The sequence below is a fragment of the Lissotriton helveticus genome, chromosome 6, assembly GCF_964261635.1.
Source record: "Lissotriton helveticus chromosome 6, aLisHel1.1, whole genome shotgun sequence".
NCBI lineage: Eukaryota > Metazoa > Chordata > Amphibia > Caudata > Salamandridae > Lissotriton > Lissotriton helveticus.
In genome coordinates, this window is record NC_136067.1 from 1,063,221,555 (window position 1) to 1,063,238,241 (window position 16,687).

Consider the following 16,687-nt stretch of genomic DNA (forward strand, 5'->3'; position numbering starts at 1 on the left):
GAAGAATCCCATAGACACCAAACTCTGCTTCTAGGAAGGAATGAAGAACGTGGCAGCCTGGATGAAGGACAGCTTCCTAAAGCTCAACTCCGAGAAGACCGAGGTCCGCATCCTCGGGCCCAGCACCTCCACCTGGGACAGCACCTTGTGACCCCCCACCCTCGGGAGACCACCCACCCCGACTGACCACGATCAGAACCTCGGCATAATCATCGACTCCTCCCTCTCCATGAACAGCCAGATCAACGCCGGAAGACCTTCAAATGGACCCCCGACTGCAGAAAAACCGTCACCCATGCACTCATTACCAGATGCCTAGACTACGGCAATGCCCTCTACGCCGGAATCAACAAAACTCTTCTACGAAAGCTCCAAACCATCCAGAACGCCGCAGCCAGGCTCATCCTAGGGACCCAAAACCTACGAAGCCTCCACTGGCTCCCCGTCAAGAAGAGGGTCACCTTCAAACTCCTCACCCACGCCTACAAATCCCTCAATATCTGACCCAAATACCTCAACGACAGAGTATGCTTCCACGTACCGAAGAGACACCCCCACTCCGCCGACCTCGCCCTGGCAGAGGTCCCCCGCATCCGCAGAGCTGATGGGAGAGCTGTCTCCTACATCGCAGCCAGAACCTGGAATGAGCTCCCAGTCAACATCAGACGCTCCCCAACCCTCCACATGGTCAGGAAGGACCTCAAGACCTGTCCCCCCCCCCCCCCAGCACCTTGAGACCCTCACGGGTGAGTAGCGCGCTCTATAAACCACTGATTGATCGATTGAATCACGATTGGTCAGGACGCCGCCCAGCCAGGGGCTTATGGGGAGGTCATGTTCTCCATGTAGGCTGCGCAGCCTGCATGGAGAAGGGCAGAGTGTGCATGCCCCAGAGGGCCGACCAAATAGTCTTTGCGCACTCAGGAGGGGGCACATCACTCGTCCCCTGCCCTGCTCACAGAGCAGCACGACCACCCGCCCGCCACCAAACATAAAATGGTAATAACTGAAAGTTATTACCATTTTATGTTTCTGCTTCTCGCACTGCGAAAAAGCAGAGGGGCAACTCTCATCTGCCCTAGTGGAGGAGCCGCCCCTGCCTTAGACATGCACCGCCATGAGACTGCTGCAGTACATTCCTGCACAGAAAGAAATTCACAATGTAGTGCATTTCTTTCCATGCAGGAACAGAGGGTGCAAAAATACAGGGGGACATATATAGCTATATATATGTGTGTGTGTGTCGCACACAGACACACACACATATATACATAAATCGAAAACACACACAGTATATGTTTTCACAGAAAAAGACTCGAAAAACGTTGTTAACCCCTTCGATGCTGGCCCGTTTCCGCCGCTGTGCGGTAAACAAACGAACAGGGCGGGCCGTGACGAACCCCAGCCGTCATCCGCACACGAGCACCGCGGAGCGTGGCGGCTGGGGTTTGTCACCAGCATGCAAGGGGTTTAAAGGAAATGTGATGCTGTACCAAGAAGACAAGAAAAATTAAGAAAATTTTCCCTTAAAAGGTATAATTGAAGGGATGTTACAGTTGCACTAAACCAGGAAAAGCAAAGTCATGCAGCAGCCCGTTCATTGCTATGACTCAGTGGTCGCACGCATTAGCAGATGAGCCCTACGCCCAGTCCAAGTGCTCAGAGAGCACACATAATTTGGCCTGGTGTCATGTGCAATTCCACTATGTATTTTCTATTTTTGTTGTGTTTTAGGAGACGCAGAATCCAAAATGGAGCTGTAGATCTGCAGCAGTGACTTTAACTCCCAAAAAGTTATTCAGATTTACAGAAAGCAAACATACACATTGGTAGATACAGGAATTTGCAGATGTGTTGTCAGAGTCATGTTTTCTTCAAAATTAAACATTGAGTTATTTTCCCATTTTGGCTGGCACAGTCTAGCTCTCTGGGACCTATGCCCCAAACACCTTTCCTTAGGCAAGGGGGCGCTCCTACTGCAAGTTATGATCCACGCACATTTTTTGTAGGACGCCGGATTATCACTTTCACAGAGCCCACACAACATGGAAAGGTAGCCACAACAAAAATATTGAGTCGCAGTCAGCCAACTGGTTTGCTGGGATAAGAACCTTTCAAGAACTATGGATCCTTGAGTGGATGAAGGGAAAGCTCCCCTATATAGCCATATTAGTTAATTTCTTAAATCAATTATACTTGGAGCCTTCACCATTCTAAGGATAAACCATCAAGATATCTATAAGTTTTAACAATTTCAAGTCAGCCATCCCCTTCGTGGCCCACTGGCCCACAAGACAACGCAACCTGTCCAGTTGCAAAATACCTATTGTGGGCTAACAAAATATTTACAGTGGGCTTTTAGCCGGCCTATTGCTTACCCTTGGTTGGCTTTTTTGTGACTAGCATTTGCTTGCTTCTTATTTGATGGCTATCTTTGTCAATCTTGTGTTTGCCCCTTCCCTGGGGCATAGCTTCTTTTCCATCTTACTGATTTGGGCGACTTGTGTCCTTCCACTGCACACTTTTAAGACACTACTTTTTTTCTTTTTGATTAAGAATGCAATGATACTGCATGTGTTTTCCAGCTCCCTCTCTCTCTCTCTCATGTGCTCCCCCAAATGCCAATCAGCCAACACTCGGGGTCTCTCTCTTGTGTACTTCTCCTCAGACTCCACGTTCCATGTTTATCTCTCCTCCGTTGCTGTCATCCTTGTGTGCTACTAGTTCGCTCATGGTAGGGATGGACTAAGGAGTTTTTGCTTGGGAGTTCTGGAGAGGAGCTATTGCTCATATGGTAATGACTGGGACGGGGAGGTCTATGACTTGAAGTAATGAATATTACCGGTAAGTAACCAGTCATTATGCATTTCCAAGCCATACATTTACAGGTGTCGCGGTCTCACCATCTCCTAGTGTTGCAACCAGCAGCAAGGTTTGAGTCTGACCCACTGTCTTTCCTACTCTGTGTGTACTGAAGTGCAAGCATAATGAAATAAGAAGCACTGATCTAAACTGTGAGTAGTCATGATAAAATAAAGGAAGGCGTGGGTGCAGCAAAAAAGATTGACACTGAAATGAGAACTAAGATTTCATTGATTTGTGTCCTGTAAAAGTGATGCACATAGTAGTTTGATCTTGATGTCAGGAGGACCTGGGACAGGCAGATTACTTGGACAGAGACAGGAGGTGGCACAGGATTTGGATTGGTAGAAAGTATATGCCTGCTTGTATTGTTTGTGAATGGGCTAATGCCTTGTGATTACTAAATATAATTTCAGCTTTAGTAAAATATGAATGTATTTTTTTCTGTTTGAGCACTTTAGAATCCACATACCTAAATGTGCATATTGGGACTGGCTGGGCCATAATGTTCACAACCCTTATCTGCCCCATCTACTTAGACAGTCTAGATATTGGAATACCAACTCAGATAAAAATCCAAATTACACTAAAGTCTTCCTCAAGTGAGTCTATATGACAGGCAAAATGTTTTGCTAATCAAAACATTATATTTTAAATAAACCAAAATAAATTAAATATAACATTAGAGAGAAAGGAAATACTATCGAGAGAAAGCGAAAACAGATTAATACGTGACTGTATAGGCTCAGAAAAGAGAGCCTCTGTTGAGATATTTGGTGTCCATGTCAAACTTTCGCTGAAGGTCCTGTAAACAACTAGTACACATTCATGGATGTTACCTTCTCGTTCCTCAGTTGGACTGGAGTGTCGGCTCAAGGACCTAAATTGCAACTCAGCTGCTATTGAGGCAAGTCTGTCGTTTTCCGGGACACTGGAACCCCTACAAAAAAAAGAAGGTTAAATGTGTACAAAATTGTTGGTTTTTCTTCCTCTGGAGTAGAATATCAATTGTCTGCAGAAATCCTTAAAAGCTGTTTAGTAACATTTCCACAACAATGAACTTAACATTAATGTCTCACATGCTTATGAACGACTCCTCTTAGCAAACAACAGAAAATACATTTCAAGAACAAGTTATTTTTATACCAATGAGTCACTGATTATTCTGAAAGAACTGGATATTTGCAACCAGATGCAATGTCTCTTCTGATGACCTGAGGCTGAAATGTTATCAATATTTGCATCTCTTTCTTCGGCCATTAAAATGACCTTATAGCGCGCTAGTCATTGTGGGATGTATGTGTATATTTTCTGTAAGAAGTTCCCTAAGCCAATAGTGAGGGGTGCTCATATGAAAACGAAATTTAACAGGAACCTCAGAAAGACGAGAGACCCGAACATGATTTGGCATACAGTGGATTTCCTTCACATAGTGAAATTCCCAATGAATTCAAACGTGTAGTCGAAAAACAAAGTGACATAAACGAACAAAGGTACCTATCAATCTAACTTTAGATGCAAGCTTGGCAGTGTCATACACGAAACTGGAACAATTTCTGGCAAAGTGTAGTATGTTACACTTGACAAAGTTTTCCATTGGATATCTGGCAACAAAGATCAACAGGCAGTCAGTCTATAGTCAGAGTTTTCCAACTTAACACTGAAGGACTATGTTGTTCGCTCATAGAGAAATGTAATCTGTCAATGGAAAACCTTGTAAGAAAAGAGGTCTATGCAAGTTCTAGCTTCCAATAAGGACACTTTTGTTTTCAATATAGGAAGAAGGGGTCCCAGACAAACCACAACAAATTCCACAATTCGAGGTATAATGAGTTGGATTATTTCACAAAAGGTCGAGTCAAGGTGCAAAGTGTTTTAATTTTCACCGCACCTGTGCTAAACATTCATTAGCTCATTACTCAAAACATGAATACACACATATTAAACACAATTTCAATAAGCCCAAAAAGGGGGAGAGGGAGAGGGAAGTGCAAGGAGGAAAAAAAATAAACATTTCTTGCTAGTTAGACATCACTATTTCAAAAAAAAAAAATTCAATTACGTGTGACCATATTTGGAAAATCACAAGAGAGAATACACAGATCCCCAGGCGTGGGGTCTACAACAGTGTGTAAGAAAACAACATCATATTTTTTGTTTTTTGTACAGAATCTCCTATTTAGCTGTATACATTAAACCATTCCGTAGGAGTTCAAATCAGTAGAGAAGTCTACGTTTCGACCCTAGATTGTAGGACAGTGTATCCTTACTACGCGGGTCTTCGTCAGAACGTGAGGGAAGGGGAGGAGTGTAGGGCTGTTCCTGCTCAGGAGTCAAATAAATTCCTGGTAATACATAGTTCTGGCCAAAGCCGGGCGGAGTGGTGGATCGTTAAAAAATCAGCGGTACCTCTACAGCGTTGCTGTGTAGGATCAAGGTGCGTGTATCAATACATTGAAGTTGGGTCCATACAAATCATGGTTCAGCAGTGGATCCGCGGTGACATGGTAAAGCTAAACTGCGAGCCGGCGTCTGTTGTGGTCAGGGTCCAAGGTAACGGCAGCGTCTGCTCACAGTCAGGAAGAATCAGGATTCTTCCTGACTGTGAGCAGACGCTGCCGCATTCACGCGCGCTTTGGAAAAACACTTCGGATCTAATGGTGGAATTTGGACTCGCACACATCGCCGTCTTTTAAGTAAACCCTCCGACCGCAATGACAACGTGCTGGAAGGTTTCCTTCTAATCAGAGATATTGCACTGTAAAATTGGACCCTGACCACAACAGACGCCGGCTCGCAGTTTAGCTTTACCATGTCACCGCGGATCCACTGCTGAACCATGATTTGTATGGACCCAACTTCAATGTATTGATACACGCACCTTGATCCTACACAGCAACGCTGTAGAGGTACCGCTGATTTTTTAACGATCCACCACTCCGCCCGGCTTTGGCCAGAACTATGTATTACCAGGAATTTATTTGACTCCTGAGCAGGAACAGCCCTACACTCCTCCCCTTCCCTCACGTCCTGACGAAGACCCGCGTAGTAAGGATACACTGTCCTACAATCTAGGGTCGAAACGTAGACTTCTCTACTGATTTGAACTCCTACGGAATGGTTTAATGTATACAGCTAAATAGGAGATTCTGTACAAAAAACAAAAAATATGATGTTGTTTTCTTACACACTGTTGTAGACCCCACGCCTGGGGATCTGTGTATTCTCTCTTGTGATTTTCCAAATATGGTCACACGTAATTGAATTTTTTTTTTGAAATAGTGATGTCTAACTAGCAAGAAATGTTTATTTTTTTTCCTCCTTGCACTTCCCTCTCCCTCTCCCCCTTTTTGGGCTTATTGAAATTGTGTTTAATATGTGTGTATTCATGTTTTGAGTAATGAGCTAATGAATGTTTAGCACAGGTGCGGTGAAAATTAAAACACTTTGCACCTTGACTCGACCTTTTGTGAAATAATCCAACTCATTATACCTCGAATTGTGGAATTTGTTGTGGTTTGTCTGGGACCCCTTCTTCCTATACCGAATAAATACCCAGGTCCCACTGACTATATGGGTTCAACCCCAATATTTACAATATACTTTTGTTTTCAAGGCAGTCACGTTATAAATATACACATGTACAACTGCAGGCATATGTGGCTCACCTATTCAACTCTGCTTTTTGTACTGTAGAATCCAATTAGAGACAGGCCCAACTTTTCGCATTCCTTAAATGGTCACAGGCCAAACCAGCACAGGCAAAGACAATAGGTTTCCCCTATGAGACCTATTGGCTCTGGCAATTATTTTTTAGCCATGCTGTACAGCAGCACGCCAAAAATAATAAATAAAAAAATAAAAAACACGTCATTTCGCAAAAGAATGTCAACACAGGTTTGCACATATTTTCTCTTTTTATTTAGCAATCTAAGATGGATTAGTAAATACAAAATTGTGCAAAATGTTCTTTTCTGTGATGCTCACAGACAATCGAGGGCTGGTGGGTGGGTGCCTGCTGTGGTAAGCACATGGACAAGGGAACGTGGGATGTGGAAGCACACGGACAATGGAAGGTGGGCAAATAGACACGCAGAGGGAGAGAAGGTGGGGATGAGGAAGAGCACGGACAAAAAAAAAATCCCCACGCTCTGCTGTTTACACTAGCAGAGTCACCAGACTTTTTCGCCAAGAGTTTACATGCTGGGTATGTGGGAGCTTTGGCTATCCAGTTCTCCACCTGACTCTGACTTGTCCTACTGGACGGAGGGAACACTCCCAGGACGTAGCTCTGATTTCTAATACAGTAACGGAGGGCGCATCATACGGGATGCCTCATTACCCCAACCCTCCTTTAATCATGTCCATGGATATTCATGCAATCAGTGGGTGCGTCATATGGGCTGCCCACCCCACCCCGACTCTCCTTCAATTATGTCCATTGATACTCATGCCTGTGGGGACTCTTCGACCCCATGGCTCCTTTCAGTATTAGGGTCCGTTTCTATAGTTGGGTCTTTTGTTATATGGCGTTTCATTTATGCACCAGGGTCTGCTCCCATATTATACGCCTGTTCTCCTATCTATAGTGACATTGGACCGTTTATTTGACAAGTCCTTGTTCCTTTTGATTTTACCTTGGGAATCTATTCCATTCCTACACCAGCCGGGACAGAAGTACAACCGGCGGAGTGGTAAGCCTCCTTTCTCATGATAATCATAGTATGCGCAGGCGTCAGCGCAGTCAATTGAAGCCCCATGGTTTTGGATGTACCATTGATCCATACCTTAATACTCATTGTTCTTTCAAATCGATTCATTTCAGTTATTCGCCAGAGGTACAAATTATATCTCTTATTGTCAGTACGACTGATCCTCCACTCTGTGGTCCCTCTTCAGGACTTACTCTGTTTCTTTCCTCTCTCCCTTTCCATTTCTCTTTCCTTTATAATCCCGGATATACCTTATCCCTCTCTTAACACGTAAGAACTCTTGTTGACGAGTGTATTAAATTCCTGTATTTGATTTTATGCTGTAATTTATTAGATGTTTTGTGATATGATGGAATGATATACATAGAGTCTAAGTCTTTATGTGATACTATACCAGTCACCAAACTATATCACTATACACTGCCACCATGATACAATTGCACCCAAACCATAGTTAGCCAATTCAGGATGTCACCTGACACCATTTTACCTCACTGGTCTATACACCACTTATAGGACCTATCCATCAGAAATGATTATGCACATGACTATGGGTTTGTCACCCAGGGTGTTACTACACTAGAGTCACCTGTCGCCGAACTTTAAAACATGTTTGTGTTACAGTCTCTGAGACCTTGTTATTCTACATCTTATAGCCCTGAAGAAGTCGTGGGTTTACACCCTGATGAAACACGTGTTGGCTGGGCAATCAATCTCCAATAAATACAAAGGACACAAGATACCTGGAGTGTTCTGCTATTATTTCACTTATTTACGTGTTGATAGTAGTGTTGGCTTGAATTTTCAGGAATCTAAGTTACGCAGTACTGGTCCTGCGTTTTACAATAACATGTGCACAGTCATTTGTAATATAAACTTGTGGGCCTTGTGTCTGATTGAGGGGTTTAGAGTTACTCCTTCGCTGTAGCACCGTACGATACAAGTACCATCCATACACAGATGCGCACACGAGTAGGCGCCACCGCATACCGCACAAGTCCAAACCCTTCCCGTGTATCTAGCAACAGAAGATTGGCAGACGGGGAAGAGGCAAGAATTGCAACTGAGAGAGGGAGAAACACAAGGGCGAGAAAGAGGAACACAAAGCACATGAGGGAGACAGCTGGGAATTACCTGCACTCGGAGTGCTTAACGAAAAAGAAAAAAGTAGTACCTCAAAATGAGCAGTGGAAGCACACAAAAAACAGGTTCGTGCTCCATGAAGGGGCAAACATCAGAAAATGATTAAAAGCCCAAAGAAGTTGATGAATAAGACAGGGGAGTAATGGACACCCCTGCAGCCCCCGCGGTGTGGGGTGGGTGGTCTTCTAGACATAAAGTGGGACGCCCCTCAGCTTGTCAGCTCAAGTGTTGGGTATTACCAGGGGCACCCTCGACATCCTTTGCAGCCCCAACCTCCCCCCCCTCCTGCTTGCCAGCCCGCCCCAAGTGTTCCTTATGCCACTGGAATAAGAAGCAAGCAAATGAGAGTGACAATTAAACCAATCAATGGTGATCAATGGGCGGGCTCTAAGCATAGTATAAGCTAACAATATACGTTACAACCCGGGACCTCAAAAGCAGAATAGGACGCAGCAGAATTATATGCTCATTATTAGGTCTCGGCTAGCGTAGGCTGCGCACATGCGCAGTCTCGCTGGCGAGATTTTATGTTTAGAGTAGTTTCACTAGCGGGGTTAAGCCCCGCCCGTCTTTTCCATTGGCTGGTGTCACCGTTCATGCTGAACGGTGGCCAGCCATTGGAAGGAAAATGCTACTTACCAGTATGCATCTGTTCTTGGCATGTAGACCTGCAGAGTTACACACTGTGCATAGATGGCCACCTAGTGTTGGGCCCGGATGTTTGCAGTTTGTTTTTGTTATAGAAAAGTCTTTGGAAGTCACAGGATAGGTGACTCTTCCTTTGGATTATACTGCGCATGGGCATCGGCTCCATCCCCAGATTGTTTTTCGCCATTAGGGAAGTGATGGAGTCTTACAAAAAAGTAGTGATGTCCATGTAATTTGTATTTCATTAAGATAATACTGGAACAGATAAAGGTCTGGGTGGGTGTGTGTAACTCTGCAGCTCTACATGCCAAGAACAGATGCATACTGGTAAGTAGCATTTTCCGTTTGAGGCAGATTACACACTGTGCATAGATTGTATAGCAGTACCCACCTTTAGCAGCGACCACCAGTATCTGTTGCAGTTGTTTGAAACAAGAGTTTTTAGCACAGCCTGGCCCACAGGGGCTTGTTGATTAGTTTGCACATCTACACAATAGTGTTTTGTGAATGTGTGCGGTGTAGACCATGTAGCTGCTTTGCATATACCCTCCAGGGAAATGGTCCCCAAAAATGCCATTGAAGCCCCTATTTTCTTTGTAGAATGGGCTTTGGGAGGAATAGATAACGTACATTTAGCTTTGTGGTAACAGATTTTTATGCATTTAATAATCCACCTAGCTATCCCAGATTTTGATATGGGGTTACCTTTATGGGTAGTAAAAAAGACACAAAAAGTTGTTTAGTTTTACGAAAAGTTTGTGTCCTTTCAATGTAGTAAAGTAATGCTCTTTTGACATCCAAGGTGTGAAGAGCTCTTTCTACGACTGTTTGTGGCTGCGAGAAAAATACGGGCAGCTCAACAGACTGATTCAGATGGAAGGGTGAAATGACTTTTGGAAGGAATTTCGGATTAGTACGTAGAACCACTTTATTATGATGCATTTGCAGAAAAGGTTCTTGAATGGTAAATGCTTGTAGTTCACTAACTCTTCTGAGGGAAGTAATAGCTACTAGGAAAGCTACTTTCCAAGTTAGAAATTGCAATTCACATTTATGTAACGTTCAATGGGAGGTCCCATTAACCGTGTGAGAACAATGTTTAGGTTCCACACTGGTGAAGGTGGCGTTCTGGGAGGGATTATTCTTTTGAGTCCTTCCATGAAAGCCTTTATAGCAGGTACTCTAAAAAGAGATAGATGTTGTCTATTTTGTAAATATGCTGCAATGGCAGCAAGGTGTATTCTGATAGACGTGTAGGCCAAATTACACTTTTGAAGGTGTAATAGGTATCCTATGATGTGTTGAATAGACACATCTAAAGGATTTATGTGGTTGTTTTGACAGTATATCACAAACCATTTCCATTTAGCAGCATAACATGCTCTAGTAGTGGGACGTCTAGCTTCTTTAATAACGTTCATACATTCTGGAGGAAGGTTGAGGTAACCAAAATCTATGACTTCAGGAGCCAGATCGCTAGGTTGAGCTGAGCTGGGTCCGGGTGTCTGATCTCTCCATGGTTCTGTGTTAATAGGCGTGGAGATAGGCTTAGTTTCTGGTGTGGTACCACAGATAGTTGCAGCAGTGAGGTGTACCACGGTTGTCTGGCCCAAGTAGGAGCAACTAGAATGAGTGTTGGGGAATGTTGCTGTAGCTTGCGTACCACTAACAGAAGTAGTGGGAGAGGAGGAAAAGCATACGCAAATTGTCCTGACCAGTTCATCCATATTGCATAGCCTTTGGACAGCGGGTGTGGATATCTGGCGGCGAAGTTTGGGCATTTTGTGTTATCGTGGGTGGCGAAGAGGTCTATCTGAGGTTGTCCCCACATTTGAAAGAACGGTTGAAGAACTTGCGGATGAAGTTCCTACTCGTGGATCTGCTGTGTCTGTCGACTTAGCAGATCTGCCATGGTGTTTTGTACTCCTGGAACGTGTTGGGCTAAGAAAAAGATCTTTAGTGGTATAGTCCATCTCCATATCTGCTGTGCTAACAGAGAGCTGCAGAGAGTGTGTTCCCCCTTGTTTGTTTATGTAGTACATGGCTGTCATATTGTCTGTGCGGACTAAGACAGCTTTGCCTGATACTTGTTTTTGGAATGCTTTTAGGGCTAGAAAAACAGCTAGTAACTCCAAGTGGTTGATGTGGAATAACTTTTGTGGCGGTGTCCACCTGCCTTGCATGGTGTGATGCAGTATGTGAGCTCCCCAGCCGGAGAGCGATGCGTCCGCTGTCATGATTATTTGAGAAACTGGCTCTAGAAACGGTCGGCCCTTTGAAATGTTTCTGGTGCTCCACCATTGCAGAGAGCGATGAGTCCGACTGTCTACCAACAATAGGTCTGTTAATTGACCACGAGCCTGGTTCCATTGGCGTGCTAGGCACTCTTGAAGTGGACGCATTTGCAGTCGTTGTAACGACTTGCGTTGTAAAAACTGCGTTGTAATGGCATGGGGGGTAAAAGCCCGCGTTGTGATGCCGTACAACCCGCAACAAAACACTCGTGTTAACTGCTCTGGAGGCAGTGTCTGCTGCATCAAGTGCACAACGAATGGAGGTGTTTGTAATATTTTTCCCTTCTTGGATAAGCTCATGTGCTCTATCTTTGTACTTATCAGGGAGATCCTGCATTAACGATTCTAATTCGTCATAATGTGCCCTGTCATATCTTGCCAATAATGCTTGTGTATTGGCAATACGCCACATGTTTGCTGCATGAGACGCAGCTCTTTTCCCTGATGCGTCAAGGAGCTTAGACTCTTTATCTGGTGGGGGAGTTTCACCTGATGATTGTGAATTTGCTCTTTTGCACGCATTAGAAACCACAAGAGAGTCTAGAGGTACTGGGCCTTTAATATATGCTCGGTCTGAAGGGGCAGCTTCATATTTCTTCTCTATTCGTGGGTTTATGACCCGAGTTCTAACTGGGTCTTTAAAGACTTCAGGAGCATGCTTAATCACTCCTTTAAGCATGGGTAAAATGGATGAGGACCTTTGTGCATTATCAAAGGTATCCATTAGGAAGTCTTCATTTACAGGGTCTGTATGCATGTCCACCCCATGATACTGCGCAGCTCTGTGTACTAATTGATTGAAACCCATAGTGTCTTCTGGTCGGGAAGGCCTAGAGGGGTAAATGTTGTCCTGAGGGACATTTGGGATGTCTGGGGTGTTATAATCATCCCACGGTTCAAGTGAGCCTGGAGGAATAGATGGAGCATCTGGATTACCCCCTATATCATCAGAGCTATCATCCCTGTTGTCATCATCTGGTATGATAGAGGATGTAGGGGAATGTTGTGGTAGGGGCACAGGTGGTGATGGCATAGGTGGGGGAGAAGGGGAAGGAACTCTTAGAGGAGAAGTAGCCATGTCCTTCTTTTTTTGGATGAGGAGCAGGTACAGATGTATCTAGTGGTCGTTTTTTTTAACTTAGAGTTAATCGACCAGTGATTGGATCTTTAACCACAGTCTTTTGTGCAGGGTCTGGGTGAAATGAGTCCTCTGCAGGAGGCCGAGCTTGTGGTGCGGAAGGAGGTTTCGGCACAGAAGTAGCTTCTTTTGTTTTTTTGTCAATTTCTTTAACAGGAGAAGCAGGAGTCTTTTTCGGCTCCGATGGTTTTCTCGGTTCCGACGATTTTCTCAGTTCCGGTGCATTTTTCAGATCCAATGTTTTTTTCGGTTCCGGTGGTCTTTTTTAATCAGCAGCGTGTTTGCTTGGTTCCGACCTGGGTTTTGGTGCCGAGGGACTAGCGGTATGCTTCGGCGCCGATTGTTTTGATGCCGGCGTGGTAGGTGATGTTGTCTTTTTCGGTGCCGGTAGGTGTGCGCCGGCACCGTGGGGAGGCCGACTCGAGCCCGCGTCGCCGGAAGGCTTAACTAGCTTCTTAGCCGGCCCCGAAGGTGGGGCAGTAGAAGCAGTGTCTCGGTGTGCACCGGAGCCCGAGGGCGAGGGTGTGACCGGAGCCTTCTTTGGGTGTGTCAAGGAAGGGTCGGGGTCAATGGTCTTACTTACAACCCGCTGTGCTGGAGTGATGTCTTCGACTTCAGAATCTTCTGCCTCGGAGTTGCTATCAACGCCATGTTGTTCTGGGACGTCGACGCCCTCTGCGAAGATGTTGTCTGGAATCGGAGCTGAAGATCGAGCCATTGTTCTCCTAGCTCTTCGGTCCCGGATCGTCTTCTTGGAGCGGAAGGAGGCACATGCGGAACAGTCTCTGGCCTCGTGCTCCGGGGAGAGGCAACAATTACACACCTCATGAAGGTCGGTGTGGGGAAACTTCGACCCACATTGAGGACACTTTTTAAATGGCGACCTTTCCATGAGCTGGAGTCGAGGCCTAGTTAGGCCTGAAGGACGTTGTCGACGACCGGAATCAAAATCTTCGGTGTTGAAGCGTAGCGTCGACTGGAAACATGTTCAAAACCAAGGTCTGGACGCTGGTGAGGATTGCGCGTCGAAGGAAATCGGTTCCAACACGGAGCGCTGAACACACATCCGAGCCCGGTCGCGGAAAAAAACAATCTGAGGATGGAGCCAATGCCCATGCGCAGTATGATCCAAAGGAGGAGTCACCTATCCTGTGACTTCCAAAGACTTTTCTATAACAAAAACAAACTGCAAACATCCGGGCCCAACACTAGGTGGCCATCTATGCACAGTGTGTAATCTGCAGCTCATATGCCTCGAACAAGAGGTTACAGTGACGTACTCTTTTCTCTTTTAGAGCCGTCCCACTTGGACGGACTTCCCCGACTTACTGCTGGTGTAAAAGGTTTCTTATCTTCTTAATGGGTCCAAACAGAAGGCCCCATAAAGAAGATAATAAACCTTTTACTCCAGCAGTAAGTCAGAAAGCCAGTCTAAGTGGGACGGCTCTAAAATAGAAATCGTGGCGGGCTACTTTGGCTATAATCGCGGCACCTGCGCTTTACTTGTAACATTAAAAGTAAAGCGAGGGTGCCGCGATTATACCAAAAGTAAAAATAGAAAAAACATTTATTTCTTTACTTTTGGTATAACCAACGTCTGTGGAACACACTGTTGACGTCACCGGTTGCTCCGCCCTCCTCTCCCCCGGCGGCGGTAGAATCTGCGGGAGATGATGTGAACTGCACCATGCTGCGTGGAAGATGGCGGAGGGATGCGGAACTGTCCCACCCTGGGAAACCTGATGAACCTGAGGTGTTCCTTGCGTCCCCTTACCGGCACTGAGATTACAGCCCCACCGTGCTCTACATCCCCCCCACCCCCTCTTCCCCTCCTATGCGCCTTGGTCTCTACCTGGAACTCACCAGTCTCCCTAATCGGTGGCTCCAGGGAGCCGTGTACACCCCCTCCCCAACTCTCATTTGATCGCTGGGCGAAGAACCCCCGCCCCTTCCGAGCAGCTATGTCCCGTTCTGAAGGCGGGGACAGGTGAGTGAGTTAGTTTACAAGATTCAGGTGTATAGCAGACACAACGTTAACATTGTAAAACAGGTAAGGATTTTTAGAGGGAAGCATTTAAGTAGAAAAACCATAGAAAATGAGAAAATTACAATAAGAGTTTTGACTTAAAATTTTCACTGCCTTAGCTTACAGAGTTGGTACAGATGTAGGTGAGTAGTTTTAAAGGTGGGGTTCTGGTATGGTATTGATATAGCACTCCTTTACCCCTTTTAAGGCTTATATGACTTTCTCATACTTGCCAGCTTTATCAAACTGGGTAGTTAATGTGAGATTTTGAAACAAAAATGTAGAGCTGTATTGTCCCCATTGGCTTATGTTGAAGCACCTTAAAGAAGTCAATTTCCCTCTGCGCTTAACCATGCAGAGGGGAATCGTGTAACTACATAGAAGGAGTGTGAGAGGATGATAGCGTGCATATATTACCTGGTATTACGTCTGATTTTACCTCACTTGGTGTTATGCTTCAGGAAATAAACAGATTTTTATGGTCCTTCAAACTCATTGTAGCCGCTGGTCATCCTTATTTTCTTTGTGTGCATGTTCCAGATCTTAAAAGTCACTGCAGAGAAAGAACTGACCAATTGATTGTATTCTTTTAAAAAAAATAATTGGGGGTATTTCGGTAGATTATCAGGAGCGGTGCTGAACAGGATCTGAGAGCCCACTTTTATCATTAAAGCCTGAGCTTTGATCAAAAGAAGATCAAGTCATGGTTATTTGATCTTCGGGTGGACAGGGCAGAGTGCTTTGAATGAGATTTCTCTAGCCACAGAGTCCGAGTGTAGACTTGAGGACATGGGTTATGTAATCGTGTCTGCTCAAGCATAGCACTGGTCTTGTGTTAGTATTCTTGATCCATAGAAATTTGCTGATTGAATGTTTTGGGAGGCCAATGTAAAGCCTCTGGCATAATCGATGCATGACAACACTAGTACTCTTGCAACCAGAACCCCGTTAGCTCAGGGAAGATGCTAGCCAGAGTCTAATAGTGAATATTACATTGTTGGTCGCTTGATTGACATGTGGTAGAAGACCATATTAACACCTAGGTGCGTTACTATTGTAGCAGTGTTTAAAGATGCCCAATATCCTTACACCTGACGGTGGTAGGCTCATATTTTTTGCTGTGTTCCATACGCGAGGGTCTCTGTTTTTAAAGATTTTAGCTTCACAGGATTCTGCTGCATCCTCATGCCTATTGCTCTCACTAGTTCTGAAAATTCAGATGTGTCCAGGTCTCATGGTTATTCTAGCTTTAGGAAGAGCTGAGTGTTGCTAATATCATATGCCAATTATACTTGAGAGTTTCTTCTGTTTTCGGTCAGTGGATACAGGGAAACATTACATAGCAAGGGAGCTCTGGTTGAGCTTTTGGGGTCACCTACTCCATTAGTAAACTAGCGTGCAGAACAAAGTAAGCATGAAGATTTGGTATATATGTGAATGGGTGTGTGCCTGTCTGTATGTGCATGAAGTAGAAGTGCATGTTTCCTTCTACATGTGTCAGTGTTTGCTTCTGTGTGTGCTTGCACGAGTGTGTGTGTGCGCACGTGTGTTTGCTTGCTCGAGTATGTGTGTTGGCAGAGGGGGCCCCCACCCCACCCATTCCTGCCCTTTCTCCAGCCAGATCAGGCCTTGTTGCTCTGGCGCCTCTGAGAGGCCCTTCACTGCGCTCTCTGTGCAACTCTGGCAGCAGACTCGGGAGGGGTGCACCTGGCTTATCCCCCCTTTACCCCTCCTCCGGCACCACTACGCTGCTGAGAGCCCCCTCCCACCAACGCACATGTTCAGCAGATTCGTCCGAGTTTCTGGGCTCTATGTGAATATCCACCCTACCCTCGTCTGTGTGTGTGCTTCTGTGTATGGCAGG

At 45.2% G+C, this 16,687-nt stretch overlaps 1 protein-coding gene across 3 annotated transcripts in view; it reads right to left on the reverse strand.

Annotated features, from left to right (window-relative positions):
* Positions 1–16,687, reverse strand: part of MAP3K4 (mitogen-activated protein kinase kinase kinase 4) — a 502,654-nt gene that overhangs the window by 85,194 nt on the left and 400,773 nt on the right. For all 3 annotated transcript variants that reach the window (XM_078648714.1, XM_078648713.1, XM_078648715.1), the window contains one exon: positions 3,702–3,802. In XM_078648714.1, the coding sequence (XP_078504840.1) occupies positions 3,702–3,802 (101 nt within the window). The remainder of the gene's footprint in view (positions 1–3,701; positions 3,803–16,687) is intronic.